This window comes from Harpia harpyja, chromosome 1, assembly GCF_026419915.1.
Source record: "Harpia harpyja isolate bHarHar1 chromosome 1, bHarHar1 primary haplotype, whole genome shotgun sequence".
In the NCBI taxonomy this organism is placed as follows: domain Eukaryota; kingdom Metazoa; phylum Chordata; class Aves; order Accipitriformes; family Accipitridae; genus Harpia; species Harpia harpyja.
In genome coordinates, this window is record NC_068940.1 from 101,734,417 (window position 1) to 101,751,763 (window position 17,347).

The following is a 17,347-nucleotide window of genomic DNA, read 5'->3' on the forward strand; positions in this document are numbered from 1 at the left end:
CTCCTTTTTTTTAAAATTTTCTTTTTGCTATCTGTTTTCTCTAGTCTCTTTGAAGGGTGTGAGCTGTCCTTTTTCAGTGGTGATATTCAAGGGAAATAAAAGGTTAATACAAGACCTGGGCAAATAATGATTCGTTTCCAAGGGTGCTACCAGACGAATTGGCTTTCAGCTGCATTGTGTGCTGAAAAGTGAGGACTTAACAATTGGCTAAAGCTGACGGTGGGGCTGGAGCAGCTGTGGTATAGCAGGACGGCAGAAACAACTGGTTTCGTTAAAGCTGAAAAAAATGTCGTTTTTCCCCCCTTCTTGTGTAAGTGCGTGCTCTGAAGGTTTTCTTGTGCTGTTAGATACCTGCTGAGATGCAGCAAGATTTCAAGAACAAAGCTGTTTGCATGTATGTAAAATAATGTAGTGAAATGTTTAAGTAATTTATTTGGTAATGCTTATGCTTTTTTAAGGATTATTTTTTTTCTTTTCCTATGGATTTAGTGCTTCTAGAAAAGTTGCTGGATTAGCAGCCCTGTAGTAGTCCATTTATCCAGAGAGCAGGTACTGCCTAGCCCCTGGCCTGGCATTGCCTTTGGCTTACCTGCCAGTCTAGATCCCCTTGAGAGAATGCTGATGTCCATTTCAGTGTCTGTTCACCCCACCAAGATCCTGCGGAGGTCTGAGAAGTTATGCTTTGCTGAAAGCTGTGATGATTTTATGTTGCAGACTGTGGACCATTTGAAATTCAACCAAGTACAAATTCATCTCGTGGCAGTGAAGCTGATTTATGAGGGCACTCTCTGGGAGGGCTGCGTGGCATTTGCTGTGCCAAGGGAACTGTGTCTCTCTGGCTGGTGATTCTGGAGAGAAACCAGCTGCTGCTCTCTCGACTATTATTCCTACCAGCTTCTCTTTCTGCTCTGCTGCTATTAGGACCAATGTAGTTCTACCAGAGAGGATTTTCTTCTGGGAAAATGTGTTTTTTATACTATCACCTAGAGTCCTTTCATCTGTGCTAGCAATGTTACTGCTGCTTCCCCTGGGGCTGCAGCACATACCCTGAAATGCATCAGTGTGTCACCATAAATGCTGAGCGCTTCGTTGTTTCCTTAATCCGTGCTGACTCCATCATTTCTGGGTATTATCAGAAAAGTGCTCACCTCGGTAGCAATTGCATATGGTCCACTGGACTTCACGTTCTTGCCTGCGTCATCACATGAAGTGGTGTTAGAACTAGCTAGATCTTCTCCCCAAAGAGAGGAGAAAACAAAGGGGAAGGAAGAGCGTAAGTGGGTCTTCTTATCAGCAAAAAAGAGGATTTGTTTTCGCAGACTAAGCTGCTAATGCTGAATGATACAAAGAAAGAGGTAAGAGAGCTGCTAAGTCTTTGAGGAGGGTTGCGGGAACAAAGTGTGCTCTCCAAGGAGGATACAAAAGACAAAACAAAGCAAACCCAATGCAGTTATGGAAAGAAAAAATAAGCCCCTCCAAGAGGAAGCTTAGCAGAGAAAACGGGCAGCAGGCAGCAAAGATATGATGTCTATATCAAGGAAGCCAGGGCCAATAGACGCTGGTGAAGGTCATCCTCCAAGTAACAGAGATAAGATCCATAAGCAACAGAAGAGAAATTCAAAAGGGTAAGGGGCCTAATTTTCCTTACTTTCCTCCAAAATAATTTATTATAGCTGCACTGCTTGGAAAAGTTACTGCATCAGGATGGGTTGTTCCCATATAAACTCCCCTGGCTTCCATTGATTGGTAACAAGTACGTTTCCAACGCCAAAGGTGAAAAATGTCTTCTACTGATGTTGTAGTTATTTCCAGAAAGAGGAAGAAGTATATGAAATACCAGAGAAAGATATCCAAGCTGGAGTGTCTTTCTCAAAGAAAGGTACTGAAGGATCAATAAATGGGTTTGAGTATTTAGCTGGGAAGCCTAAATCACCTTCCCAAAACATTAAAAGCAAGAAAAAAAATCTGCGGTGTGATGAGATTAGGTGAACAGACTGAAATAGAGGTGGCAGAAAATCTGAACTCTGCTCTGTGTTAAGTACCCAATAGATTACCCATGGAAAGAGAAGCTCTCAGTAAAAGCTGTGATGAGATACCTTAGTATTCCTGACAAATCTGAGAACTTCATAAGAGTCAAACAGGATGTCCTGAGTATTGTCCAGATCTTTGATGTAGTTATGAGTGGGACATGGTGAAAAGAGCTGGTGGAAAAAGCAAGACCAGCTTGCTTTAGACATTCACTAGGCTTTCTGGAGTTGGTGATGTCTGTTAATAAGCCATTTTACCTCATTTCTTAGCTTTACCTAGTAATAGTGGAAATGGAGATCTGAAACAACACAGCCATACACAGGCTTGTGTATTTTGGTATTTCCCCCAAATTAAGCTTATTTTAGTGAACTGAAATTTTAGCATTTTAGAGAAATAGAAGTGCCACTGATTCCTGGCATGATCTACCCTTGCTTCTTGCCATGGGTTTTGCTATATTTGCCATCTGAACTTCTTGTGAGCTGGGCAACACAAAGCAGTGCTGCTTCAAAACAGAACAGTCGACTTGTTATTAGTAGCTTGTTTGTTTGTCCTCAGGCCTATTTATAAAAGCAGCCCCAGGCAGGGAATTCTGCCAGCAGCCCAACCGCTAAACAATTAGAGATCTTTTCTTGGAGCAGTGTGTTCAAATCTATGCAATAATTCAGCAGTAAACCATAGCCCCTGCTCACACCTGTATGAAAGTAGCCATTTCTGTGTGCAGCACTTTTTTTTTTAAATAAAAACACAGTCTCAAAAAGTATCCATGTTAATGCATATAAAAATGGAAAATTTAACTTACAGCCATCACTGCCAGTTTAGTGAAACCAGGCCTAGTAAGATATGCAGAACTCAAAAGAATTTCACAATGGTCAAATAAATATTAATCAAAAACTATACATAGGCTGCAAACTCAGACAAGGAATTCAGGGGACTGGTACTCACAAAGGGCCAGGCTTTCCAGCTCCCTCTGGTTACGTTTAAGCAAAAAATAAAAGGAAACTGCTCTATGAGGGAGAAGATTCATCTTACTTTGAAAGGACATGATAATATCTGGTTTTATTGGTGGTATGATACTTCACAGATTTCAATTCATGACTGTGATAGATGGTTGATTGGTTTTGCATGGTTAGTATTGCAATGCAGATGGGATGCACTCTTTAATTAGTGGATGTAGAACTATAGGGACCAAACAATAGTCCCTTGGTGGCAAAAATATGCTAGAAGTAGAAGGAAGCTTAAACATTTTGATCTGGCTTTTGGTTTTGTTCAGACTGCTGTAACAGCATAGCAAGAAGGTTTTACGAGAATAGCATGTTAAACAACAGACAGTAAACAAGTCTAGTAAATCTTATGAAAGTTGGGAACATTCAAATGAGACTTTTGGGGGGAAGTCCTCTCCAACGGAGATTGCAAACTTTGCACAAGGCTGGATCACTTCTTGGTACAAAGTACAGAAGTCATGAACCAGAACATCTCTGCTTGGAGAATGTACATTTGTTAACCAGATTGGTTGTATTTCAAGGGTTTGAAATGTTCTTTCTGAACTTGAAATATGTGTCTGTGTTTGCTAGATGTGCCGCAAAGTTTTGATGGTTTTGCATTTGATTTATACTTAAGCCTTAAGGAAGACCTAGAATTTGGGATTTAACCCCAAATTGCTGTGGAACTTGTTAAATCTTTAGATATTGGGTTTTTGAAAACTGTTATTTTATTGTCATTTTACTTTATCCTTCCTTGGAGGGAAAACAAAGCAAACCTGCCTGGCTGCTGCCATGGAGAGTTGTGGCAGGGACAATATATCCCTCAGGTGACTTGGGCCCAGATTATATAAATACACCCTTGAAACATTTAATCCTTCCATTGATGTCTGAAGATTGAGGCAAATCCTGAACTAGCTTAAAAATCAACTGCTGTGCATAGGACAAGAGTTGGAAACTCAGAAACCCTGTCTCCTTTTCCTGTGTACACATATTTCCGGAAAATATGCTCTATAAAAGGTATGACGGAGGCAGAGTCGCTGCACCTTCAGCGGTACAGCTAATTAGAGGGATATGGAGCATGGATGGTGGAAGCCCGCAGTATCGTCTGCTGCTTCTCCTACACAGCAGCCTGGTAATGTGAATGAGAAAGACTGTATTTTAGAATGCATACTCTGTCCCTGTTCACTCTTCAGGTTAATGAAAAAAGACTAAAGATGTCAAATTTTGGATGCCATGGCTCAAAAATAAAGTCATCCGGTATTGAAAAGTGTATATATGTCTTGAATTAGGAGGTGAGGGAGTTGGAAGGAATCCTGTAGCATTTGTATAGGCTTTTTTCTTATGACTTCTTTACTTCATCATGTGCAAGCTAGTATATAGTCTTGGACTAAGGAGCAGATGCAGACTTTAACAATAAAGTATTAAGTTCTGCAAAGTTAGGGACCTTTTTCTCCACCCTCCACCCCCCCTTTTTCCTTGTCTTCCTTGGAGTTTAAAAATGGGGAGCTGAGCAGAAATGTAGCTCTCAGTCTCAGTTCCTCCTTTTTGCACAGAGCCCTTGTTTGATTGCCCTGATCTCCCTTCCCGACAGATTATTCAGCCGCTCTTGTTTTATATAAAGGGTTAAGATCTGATGATGTTGAAACCAGTCTCCTGTTTACAGTCATTGCAGAACTGTAGTATGGAAATTTCCATCTGCAGCAAGATTTAAAAAAAAAAAAAAAAAAAAAATCCCTGCTGATTTTGTGAACATTTAGATCCAAATAAAGAAATAGTGGCTGAATCAAGCATATTAATTCTGATTAGCACATACAGTGTGTTCAGCCAAAGAGGTCTAAGCTAATAGCTCCCCATCATCTGATGAAATTAGCTTGCTCTGCTACTACAGCCGGCAAAAGTTTTCCAGTATCAGCACAGGAACCACAGTTTCACTTGCAGAGGTACCTAAACTGCTTAACTCATAATCTTTGTATTGAGGCCTTCTAAAGTGCAGTGCTTCCTTCTTTAGGGAGATACGATCAAGGTAAAAATTTATTGACTTTGTAACGATTGCTCGCAGTGGGTTAATTTTTCTTGTTATTTGGCTCTTTCATCTGTTTAGGCTGTGACAAGTGCAAGGATGTTGATACTTTTGGAGAGTAGAGTTCATAGTGCAAGACATCTGTGATAGATTTATGTCTATGATTTGATTATTTTGGGAAGGAAAAAAAGATCTGTGGATCCTACAGGCCTTTTGAAGAAACTAGACAGTTGCTTAACTTCTCTAAAAGCAAGACCTGTGCTGTCTCTATTTCACATGCTGTGTTTTACACATTTCCAGGATTACAAGGGGTGTAATTTCATGTAGAAGTTGTGTTGGATTTTCCATATCAGTTCTGAGCATGCACTAATAAAGCACCTATCTCCCTGCAACCACAGCTGCCTCTCTTGCTCCTTCCACAGCCCAGCAGTGTAACAGTCATGTAGTGTTTGCATTGGGCACAGAAGAGTACACTGCTTATATTTAAAACACTGAAAACTTTAAAACTTGGATTGAAGATGCTGATATTTTCTGTTAACACCGGAATTTAAATTATTGTTGCTGTGTTAAGTTCCTGACAGCAGCAGATTACAAAAAGCAAACTTTATGACAAAATGCACAGTTGTGGGCTTGGGAAGAGGTTCGTTCCCAAGTTGATGCTTTTCAGTTGTGTACATGTTAAGGTTTGTAACTAACTGGGCCATTCTGAGAAGGAGCATTTGATATGTTTGTGAAACTGTATTGCTGGTCTGTGTGCTGCTGAGAGGCAGGAATCGACTGATCCCTTTCTTGTGGGCTGTTTGCTTAGTGCTCAGTTGAGCACTCTTGTACGCTGGCTAGTGAGCTTGGCAATTTCAGCATCTTCAGGCTGCTCTAAGTGACTGCATTTTTTCATGAGAGCAAAATTGAGGGTGTTCCACTTCCTCCTAGTTTGCTTTTAGGACAAGTTATAATTCATCTTCTCTTGCCTGTGTAAACCCCAACCCAAAGTTCTGCATAAGCAATAACAGTCAAGGTTAATAATTCACCACTAGAGTGATTTATATTTTCAGGGGCCTTTACAAGCATTACACAGCTAACTGTCACAACACTTTTGCTGTAAATGAGTGTTATGCTCATTTTTTAACTGGGGAAACCTCTTGCTGAAGTGCAGAGCTGTGTTAATAGCACAACTGGTGGCATTGGGATGGATTCCAGCAATGCCTTTTGCCAGAATAAGGTGGGATGCCTTGGGTTTACCTGGCAGGGGAGAATATATGATAATGCGTAACCTCTATACTTGCTGGGAAGAGCAAGCATCCCCAGACAGCATCCGAGGAGGCTGTACCATGCGTGTTTTTAACTGTGCACTGACAGCTGCAGATGATCTCCTCTTGGATAGCATGGAAGATGGCTGGGTCTTTCTCTGTTGCCATGTTGATTATGTGTAGAGGTGTTGGCCTCGTGCTTGCTAGCTTGGTGGTGCAGGGCACGCTGGAACAGTCAAGTGGGATTTGCCCAGGGGAAAGAAGAAACACTGTAAGAATCAGGGTCAGAATTTATTTTTAATCTGACTGCCTTTGGACTGCCAGTCTCCACGTGAAACATTATCTGTGGCACAAGGAACACTTCAGTGATTGCTTTTAGGCTGTTTTTTTGGCCATGGAGTTGTTCCCCTGGTAGCATCCTTGTGGTAAAGGTAGGTGGACATTAAAAAGAACATGGATGTGCAGTAAAATTCCAATGTAAACAGTATTTCCACCTCAGTGCTCACCTGGGTCTCACAGGCACTGCCCTCATCTCAGGGTGCTTTTCTAAAGGATGCTCTGCAAACTACTGTGTATCAGGATAACACCCTTTTGCCATTACTGAGGGTGGAGCATGGTCTCTCCAGCTTTACCAGTGGTGGGGAAGGCAGTGGAATGGGAGGATGGTTTCTGTGTTCCTTGATATCCCTAAACCCATGGCTTGAAAGAACAGAAAAATCTGTTTCACAGCTTTTTTTCCAGAAAGTTCAATTGTTTTTGCTTGCATACACAGTCTTTCTAATTTGTATAGAGAGAAAAGTCTACAGTGGAAGAGAGAATATCTTAAAAATGAGACAAAACCCACACACAGCTCTGGGGGAGGTTGCAAAAAGTTTTCCAGGCTTTATTGTTGCAGAGAGATGCACTTGTAAGATACATCTGGGTCTGCATGCGTGGGTTTGCATGGTAAAACACGGGCACTTCAGATTAGAGGTGAAATCCTGGCAGTGGTCAAGCCAGTGGGATTTTTGCCAGTGATTTTAATCAGAGCCAGAATTTCACCCTAGGTCTATAATCTTGTGTAATCTCCCTTTGAAGTCACATGGATTTTTAACCAATGTCTTATACAACACTAAAACAATTCACTATCCACCCAATATTGTCTGTTTTCCTGTGTAACCAAAACTGAATGTTCCAATTATGTTTTCCAAAAACTGAGATGATACTGAATTAAAAATATGGTATTTTTTTTCCTTTTTTGAAATATGGGGTGTTTGTAGAGTCACTTCGATGGTGTGGGTATATTTTTCTTTTAAAACCCTGGTCTGACCTCTAGCTAACCATGCTTTAAGCTTGAGGTTGGGATAAAGATTTATGTAGATCCCTTCCAACCTGAACTATCCTCTGATCTTATGGTCCTGTTTTGGATGCTAGAGAAATGCCTTTTAGACTCATCTGCTGGTTAAGAAACTGATAGGCAGCTGAAAATGCAGTTCGTCTCCTTAAAATGAATATAATTATCAACCATACTTCCAAGTAAGAATTTCTGAGTTTAGGTTCATATCTCTGCATATTTGGGGCCCTGTAGCCAGGGCTGGCTCTACTGAAATCTGAGAATATTCCATCTCCAGCTTACATGGACTCAGAATTTCACTCTATCATCGGTGCAACCTCCAGGGTTTTTAAGACTGCAGATGTGTTTTGAGCCTGCTGGGCTAAAAGAGAGAAGGTGAGATGGAAACACTTTCAGTACAATAGTAAAATGCTTCCATGTCAGAGTGAATTAGAGGAGTATCACACAAAAACTTTATTTTGAGGCCAGAACTCCTGTGTTGTTTTGAAAGGGATTGTTTCTTTCAGATCATGAAAGACTATGAATCTTTGGAGGTTTTCAAGACAAGACTGGCTAAAGCCCTGTGCAACCTGGTTGGAGTTCACTGTTGACCCTGCTTTCAGCAGGAGGTGGGACTAGAGACTTGGAAGTCCCTTCCACTTTGTGCATGATTCAAGATCATAAAACAATTCAAATCTCCTTGAATAAGCATTATTAGATCCTTGTCAAACACGGACTGTAAGTTATCAGGTGATAGTACATCAGATGGTCTTTCTAGTGCAGATTGTTTTTAACTTCTGTACTCATGGAGGACTGACAGCTAGATTTTTGCTTTACATTTAAATTCCTCATCAGATGTTCTACCTGTAATTAATGTATTTGAGTCTTAAGTGCCAGTTACGTTCAGAATTGGAGATCACCAGTGGAAGGGATACAACAGGTCAAACACAAGTGCTTGGGATTAATGGAGAAATTACTGTATAACATTCCTTGGCCTCTGCAGAAATCCAGCTACGTGGCAAGAATAGCCTTTGAGGGATTTATGAATCTCTCCTTGTTGCTGGTTGCATTAAGGTAAAATCCTGGTTCCTCTTGGTGCTAGGCCATATGTAGACATACAGTGAAAGAAAAATTTTGCTCGGAGGAGTTTATATTATTTATGGTCAAAGCTGAGGAGGGGCTTCAACAGAAACAAACACAGGAGAAATGACTTACTAGAAGTCAGAAAGTATGTCAGTGACAGTAATGACTTGATTCAGTGTCCTGTTGACTTGATGATGCAATCTTCCAGGATTTAGGAATTGTAATCTACATCTGGGAAGATTTTATACCCCCCAACAACAGCATCTTATTTCAGGAGTAAAATTGCTGTTGACCTAGACAGGTTTATATACACATACTTTAATTTGCAAACAGTTAAGGAAAACTTTCTGGCTATATTAATTCATCTGTATTGTCAGTTTAATAAGTTACCTTTTTCAACCTTATACCTTGGTGTTTTGCGTTTTGTTAAAAATAATCAGCTGGCAGTTCCTGTTTCTTTGTGGCTTCTTCATTTGCATGATTTTTATCTTAATCATTTTTTAACCTTTAATTTCCTTTCAATTCTTCCCATCTTAGAAGAAAAACCTCTGCCTTTACAGATCAGTCAGGTTTGAATGAACTTGCAAGTATCTGTCTCAAGCTAAATTTGCTGTAGAGCACAACATTTTAAAGCTATGAGTTTTCTTTGGTGAGGGTTAACTTCATATTACTTTGAGTTGGATGTTCCAGCCTGGGAATTGTTTAAAGTGGCATATTAAGAGGTTTATGAAGAGGACTCTCTAAAGTACTTAGGAATGCAAGGTTTGCAATAGCAGGTGAAATAATTTGTCAGTTAAGTCTGGTAACCTGCCTCCAGCAGTTGTCAGTCTCTAATGCCATGGTGAAAATTTGTTCTTTTCTCAGCCTCCCTTGTACAATTGGGCTGGTTACTTGCATAATGAATTATAGGATAACTGTGGGAAAGCATAGATTATGTTTTAAAAGAATAATTAAAGTCCTTACACTGCAAATTTGACCCATATTTGGAAATTTTGATTTTAGTACAGAGACTTTCAGACTGTAAATCTGGTTTTTATTCTCAAAAAAAGGGGGACAGAAAGCTTTACCCGGAGCCTGTTCTCTAATTTCTCTGAAGTACTGTGTTTTTCTATAGAGGTCAATATAGTTCAGAGAAAAAGAATGAATTAGGCTTGGTGATGTCCCCAGGGACTACTTTAAGACAATAACTGGAAAACAAGAGATGACCAGAATTAGAAATTAGTGGATCAAAATTTGTTTGGTGGAAATAAGGCCCCATTTCTAAATGAGATGACCATGCTGCTCACTACCACTTTCTGGCATCCAGCGTTGGTAACCAGAGAGTTAAAATTTGCATCTGATATTTGAGCAGTTGAGGGTCAAAGGAAGAATGTCCTGCTTTCATGACTGCCAGCCTGCTATCCTCCACCTGCCTGACCTGTCACCACACTGGGCCTTTCTTGTCATCATCACAAGCAATGTCTTCATCAGTCTGGGACAGAAGGATAGACATATATAACAGTATAATTTCTTTGTCTAGCTCCTGAACTCTACCTAAACAGGAAGGTTTGGGGTTTTTTCCCCCATCCCTCTTTTATTTTGTGTTTCCAGAGAGAGCACAGGCTGTAATCAGTCATGTGGCTTTTCTTTTTCATCATGACTGTCAGCACCTGAAGGAAAACCTTAAATTGCCAGGCACTGCTGTAAATCGGACAGGTTGCCGCATGGCTGGTTGGGCATTGTGTGATGCCTGTGTTTCTCTAGCTAAAAGCAAAAGGAATAAAGAACTGTGTTGAAATGAAAGCTTTTCATTTTTAGCTGGTTTAAATTTGCTTTCCTCACTTCTGCATTCGTAATAAAACACTTTTGAAGATAGTGTTTATTGCTTTGACACTAATCAGGCCAATGTTTCTGTACCTTGAAACTCCAAAACTTGCTTAGTTATTAAATGTCATACCGTGCCAGGGTCATATTTCACCCTTGTACTCTCAGCACCTATTTATTATATAAATATTATCACAGCAAGCCCACTATGGTGGAACAGGGCTTTCATCAGTGTTTCTGCTTTCATCAGTGTTATCCAGACAGCATATGAAGAAAAATCCATAAGCAGCAAAGCAAACAAGGACAATGGTGTGACTTGGTGTTACAATACAGTGACAACTGGTTCACCTCTCCCAACTCCAGTCTTCATCTTCTCATGGGTTATGGAGCTGGTTGCCAAAGGGTGTGTTGGCTGAGGAACATTAATGAGTCAGGACACTTTTTGCTCTTGAATCTGTGATTGACTTTATGGGCAGTCTTTGTACTGCATTCTCACTATTAGAAAACTGGGGAGTGCTCGTGTATTTTGCAAGAACGCCGAAATGTAGCTGAAGTGTTTGGTGAACAGCTTGGGTGGGATTTTAGCCTGGTTGGAGTGTAAACATAGAATAAAAAAAAAGACCTGATCAGAAAATCTGCTTGACCTGTTTGTGAGTTAAACTTTGTACCTTTTATGGAGCTCTCTTTCCCAAAAGTGATCTCTGGGTTTTGCTGAAGGGAAGGTGCAGTTTCTGCCAAAATAATGCCATGTTTCTGGGGCCAAAGAATAGGGAATTGTGCAGACAAGACGACTTGAGAGACGAAAAGGTTGGCACCTACAGGACCTTGCCCATTCACTGTGGGAGCAGAAGACTGGCTAAAATGCACAAATGCACTATCCACCAATCTCAAAGTTCTGAGTGCACAGGGAAAATGGAGTCGATGTGATTGAAGGAACAAACAAGAATGGATAACATTTGTTCATGCACTTCAGGGGTTATTTTCTATGTTAATTATGTAATTTGTTGAAAACTACGGACTTTGCATAGAATCCTGTTTGTGGAAAGTTGTTCTCTAGCATGAATAATTTGAATACATAAGCACTGAATGAAAGGGGGAAAAAATGGTTACAAATTTTGTGATTGTAAGAGTATGTTGAAGACTATAGCATGTGAGAGAGCTATTAGAGCCACTTAAGACCAAGACTATTCAAATATACATTTTTCTTTGCATTTGTGATATGTGGTGAAGGGAGCCAGGTCTAATGTTATGAAAACTATATTTAATTCCTGCTGTGCATCGTCAGACAGCTTATAATTATATTGTCTGTTGTGGGAGAAAACAATTGAAACTAGAATGGGTTCGGCCATTGTGAAATCAAAGCCAAGGTCTTAAGCCCTATCTCTGTGATGCACCTTCTGGAAGCGTTTGCTTTCCATTCTGGATCTTAGGAGATGACTCAGTCCACCCTTTTGCACTAAAGCAGGATAGGTGTAGCTAGACTGGACTGAGGTCATGGATGGCCAATAGGTCACGCAGAGCCAGCAGGACCGATGAAAAGAGGGAATGCCTGCTTAAGCAGCACATGGTGCTCCCACAACCAGCTCTCTCATCGTGGTCCTGCACACAGACAGATGTACATGTTGAAGAGATGCCTCTGCTGAATCCACATGGGAGGAAGAGATGACACTACGGCCTCCCTCATCCAAGACCACCCTTTCCATGAAAGTAGAGTGTGTGGGACATTACAAAACTCAGATCCAGCTTCCAAAGCTAACAAAATCAGGCCACCTCTAGCTAAGCTGTTTTTGACAGAAGTTCTTACTAGTAGAGTATGCGACCTTCCAAAACAGCATGTTCTGCAGCATTCCTTGGTAGTCTCTTAAACTTTGTCGTCATCTTGACGGGAAATTATCCTTAGTGTCCAACCTAAATTTTATTTCCTGCAAAATAAATTGATTTATTTTTGTTCTTGGCTTAGTGACCATGGAGACTATTTGACCATTGACATGTTATTTCTTGTCTTCTCTTTCCTAGTCTTGAAACCCCAGTTCTATCAACATATAGACCATATTTGATAATTCTCCTCTTGTTCTCTGGACTGTTCCATTTTGGGGCACTGTGTTTTGAAGAAGCTCTGGAAAAACAAGCTACAGAAAGGGACTCTTAAAAGTCTTATGAAGTGGAAAAATTGCCTCTAATGCTGTCTGAAATCTCTCCTAGTATACCTGTTGTGACATTTGTCCTTTTTTGCAACAGTTTCGTGTCACTGACTCATCCTCAAGTAGTTATCCCTTTTAGCAGCCCAGCTAATAGCCAGCTGTTCCCTGCTTCATCTTGAGGCATTTCCTTCCTCCTTTCTCTGGCACTTTGTAGTTTATAGTGTTTCATTTCACGGATGAGGACCATTTCTCAGTTTGCAAGATCATACTGGTTGCTGTCCCTAAGAAAGCTCAGAAACCTCATGCAGTCTAAATGAAATTATTTCATAACTATTATGAAGTATCTTCTCTAATCTGTTATCCAGGTAATATATAAAAGCACTGCTGACAACCAGGCCAGCAGTAATGCTATGCAGGAGTCTTCCAACCTTAGTGGCAAGCCATCACTAGTTACTAGTTCCCCTTTTGAGGGCTTTTTGAGAGGGGGCACTCTCACGGTGGTTTTTATCTATACCTTATTTCTCTAATTTGGTTATGAGAATGTCCTGTGTGGCAATGTAAGAAGCTTTACAGAATTCAAGGCATATTGTATCTGCTGTTTCTTCTTGACTCAGAGGCTGTTTACTGCTTCAGTTTAAATTAGATTAATTTGTGATTTATTCTTAACCTACCCATGTAAGATATTTATCTTATTCTCATTTGGGTAGCTGCAGTAATTTGTTGATCCCCCAAAAGAATCTTAAATTATAGAGTAGGGTTGTGCCTCCTGCTCTGTAATTCCCTCATTTGGATGATGAAAAGTACCAGTCAGAAAGAGAAAAATCTCCAATGCAGTCATATTTATTTTATATATATTTTCTAATACATATTTTTGGATGCTTTTGTTTACTGCCTGTGTACAAGTTGAGAAAAAAGAGTTAAAGATTTCCTCTGCAGACCTTGGTGGTCACACAGGTGACTATGGCTATTATTTGAGTGGGTAGAAAGTGCTTCCCGTGCTGGTGGAGAGCAGACTGTTATTTCCTTTGATGACAAGAATGTTTGAGAAGCTTTTATACACAATTTTTTTTCTCTCTCTGTGCTTAAAAATGACCAAGCTTTGTATTATTGCCAGTCTAAGACTGTTCTATCATGTAACACCTCATACATCTCTTGAAATATTCCCTAGTTTATGTCTGCTCTGACATCTTGCAGCTCTGTGTGTGAATCATGTTTTCTTGACAAGCTTTATTTTTCAGTTCTTGTGTAATATGCATGTGCCACTTATAAGCTTTCACTGGGTCCAGGTAAACAGAGTAAGGGTCTCAAAAAGACAGCCTTGTCTGTTAATTTGTGACCTGGAGGGTCTGGGATGTAGAAACAAACCTGGAGAGGGGCTTTGGTGGGTGGTGGGGAGGACAGCAGCCTTGTGCTAAGCAGGTAGGCAAAGTGGGCTTTGTGGAGCCAAAATGCCGCTGTGTAGTCCTTCCCTGGGTTGATTCTAGCTATTTGTGGTAAAAAAACAAACACAATGCTTGGCTGTTAGTTTGAACACTAGTTTAACTGTGTATGTTTGTGTATGTGAGATGTAAACCACTGAGCTACCCTGCCTCTGAAAGTGGAGACCTGCTGCTTGACAAGAAAGTTGCTGTTTCCCAAAATCTCCTGGTGCGTTTTTGCCATGTTGAACAAAGAAATAAGGAGCATGTGTACATCTTCATCCCTCTGGGCAGTTCTCAGCCCTTACTGAATTGCAAGCTTTTCTTATAGTTTTGTTTGAAGTCCTTAATTCTGTAACCATCCCTAATCCTCACCTCACCAATTACCCAGGTATGACCACTTTTACTCACAGAGGCAGCCCTGTTAGCAATGCTGAACACAGAATATTTGCATTTCTCTAAGAAAAATCGCTGCAGAAAGAAGAATGCGAGTACAAATAAACTTCCTTGGGAAAGCAGCATCAGTGCAGGCAGTAAAGAAGTTGAAGTGTAACAACGCAGTAAACCCAACGTTGATTGGATTTAAGGCTCTAATTGCTTTCCCTTGTACATGAGTCTCATATCTGTTGTTAACTTTAATGAGACTTATGTGCCAAGCCTGCAAGCAGAATCAGTCCTTAATTCATCTCGCTGCCGAACTGTTTCATTAGAAAGTATTCCCATGTCTTTCTGTTGAAATTTCAGTTGACAGTATTGACACAGGCACAGACCTCGCAATGAGGAATTCGCTGCGGTGAGAAATGGTGCCTGGGTAGATCTGAGACATGTGCCGACTAGTGCGTCACTAAAGATCAAAAGCTCGTTAGCTCCTGCTTGCTCCTGCAGTGACTCTGGGTAAATGACTTTCTCTGTTTTTCTTTCCTTAATTTCTAAAAAGGAGAATAATTTGTCCTTATCTCCTCAATAGAGCTATTGTGAAGATGAATTAGAATGTGTTTGTAGAACTCTCTAGGCGTGAGAAGTTTTATTTGCATGTTATTGTGAACTCCACTCCTTATTAACCTGATCAGCATTTCTCTGAACTTTGATGTTAAACTTTGGCCTACAGATATCTTACGCAATTCCATAAGAGTGAATACTGGGTGAGCAGCTTCACCAAATTTTTATAGTGGCTTAATGAGTATACTTGTAGTAATGATCTCATAAACCCAGAATAATTGAAGAAGAACCCACAAATCAGTCGCAGCCTGGAAAATCCTTATTTGTGACCACTTTCCGCCTTCATCTTTGTAACATTTTTAATTTGTTGCTCTTCATTTTCATGCTAATTTGCCCTGTGTGTTGCAAAAGCTACTTCAGCCTGTTTGCAGCTCAGGAATGGGAGCAGACCTGTCGCTCCTTGGCAGCAGGTGAATGCCTTGTCCCTTGAAGAGCCATCCAGATTCATGTTTCCCAGGCAGCCAGCAGTTCAGCCAGGCCTCTTGGCTGCTGAGCTTTTCTGGGGGAAATTCCTAACTTATTTTCAAACTTCTGAATAGTATTTTGGCTTCAGAATTTCTTTCTCTCCCAGCAACCCAATGGTTTGCCTGCTGGGCTGCCTTGCCTCCAGAATTTAGACTTCTTTGGCTTGAAGGTGGCATTATTTAGGAACTGCTCAAAAACCTTACAACCACAGAGGGCAGGCAACAAAGAGAACCAAATTACCATTTTAAGGTGTTGAGGTACTTGAGGAAGGTAAGATGTTTTTCATGAAGTCATTCTTAGTTGCTATAATTGATGTAAATATTTCTTTAGTTTTATGTAAGATGTATTTGTGGTCAAAATGTTCACGGATGTCAGTAGGGAAACATGACCTGTGGACATTGCTGTTGTTGGCAATATAATGCAGGTTCTGGGCTGCTATCAGTATTAATACTATATGGTATTTGTTAACAAACAGTACTTGAGAGTCATCAGTTGTTGGGAGGTCTGCTGTGGGTTGTTTGGGGCTGATTTGGCTCTTTCACTATGAAAGCTTAAGAGCCTTATCATTTGGGATAACATTAAATTGTGTTCTCTAAACTAACCCTGCACTCTTTCAACTGAAACAATTATTGTGAGTTGAGTTGGTGATAGCTCTTTGGCAAAAAAATTTATTTTATTTTTCACTAACTACAACGCTCTGTCCTCCTAAGTGAAACATATTGAATTATACATGGACTGTGAATCATGTTTTCCTTTTCCTATACTCTTGCTACAGTCCTACTTAGAAAAATAAAGTAAATTACAGATTGTCACTTCCTTTTGTAGATCTTACAAGAAATGTCTTCAGTCAATAGTATAAATCTCAATTGTTCAACCTCTGGCCAGTAATGATGCCTATAAAACATTATGTGGGTGCCTGAAGTGTTTCTCTCAGCTTGGACTGTTTTTGTGGATATGGATGATAAGATTGGGGTTTAGCCTTGTTTTTCTCATATATAACTTTACTGGGGTGTTTGGCTTAAACAACCGTCAAGAGGCAGGGAAGTTCTGAGAGCATTTCTGTAATAGCTATTGGCACGTAATATTGGAGCAAATGATAAATGTGGTCATTTCTGAATGGTTTTGCTCTGTTGGTTTACATCAGAGTAAACGGTGGATGGGGATATGTCTTTGTGAGGACCAATTCAACTGGTTGGGTTAGTTTTTCATCAGGATACAGAAGGGACCCCTAGAATCACTGGGAGATATCCTAGAACTGCTCTAGCACTCTGGGGAGTCCCTGAGAAGACTCTGAAGGCAGGAGCATCTGGGATGCCACTGGCAAGGCCTGACACATGGCTTGCATGGAAGCTGCATAGGGTTTTGTTGCGCTGTTGGCAGGCTCTAGCTGACCTTTTTTTGGTCCAGTCAGATGTGCAGACTTCCAGTGTCCTTTCAGCTTTTCTGTTGGTTGGTCTAAGAGATGGACTGGGGACATGTGCTTGTTTGGGAATGCCTCTGTGTGGGCTCCCACTGGTGTGTTGGCCCAGGGTGCAATTATCTTCAAAGCTTTTCTTTCGATAGACCTGTGTCTGGGGAGCAGCACGCTTCAGTTGATCTTGTTCTCCCCTCACAGTCCTCTAGAAGTAGATGTGTGAGCTTGAGGTTTTAGCAGAGGTGGTGATAAGAAAGACTGAGATTAAGCTAGATAATCCTGACTTTCAGCCCCTGAAGGACAAGACACAAATTTTACTTCATAGGCTTCAGCTACACTGGAACAACACTTAGACTGAGAGAAGATGCAATCATGTTGGAATATGTGCATTTTAGGATGTGTTTGGGATAAATTGTATCCTGTATGTGAAGCTACAG

The 17,347-nt window shown here is 40.5% G+C and overlaps 1 protein-coding gene across 3 annotated transcripts in view; it reads left to right on the forward strand.

Annotated features, from left to right (window-relative positions):
* The window catches only part of PRKAG2 (protein kinase AMP-activated non-catalytic subunit gamma 2), a 226,489-nt gene that overhangs the window by 20,876 nt on the left and 188,266 nt on the right, over nt 1-17,347 (forward strand). The window contains exon 1 of one of the 3 annotated variants that reach the window (XM_052807189.1): nt 259-310. The exons of the other annotated variants lie outside the window; for them this stretch is intronic. Coding sequence (XP_052663149.1) covers nt 287-310 — 24 coding nt within the window. The 5' untranslated portion in view covers nt 259-286. Of the gene's footprint in view, nt 1-258; nt 311-17,347 lie in introns of those variants that run through there. 3 annotated transcript variants of the gene reach the window in all.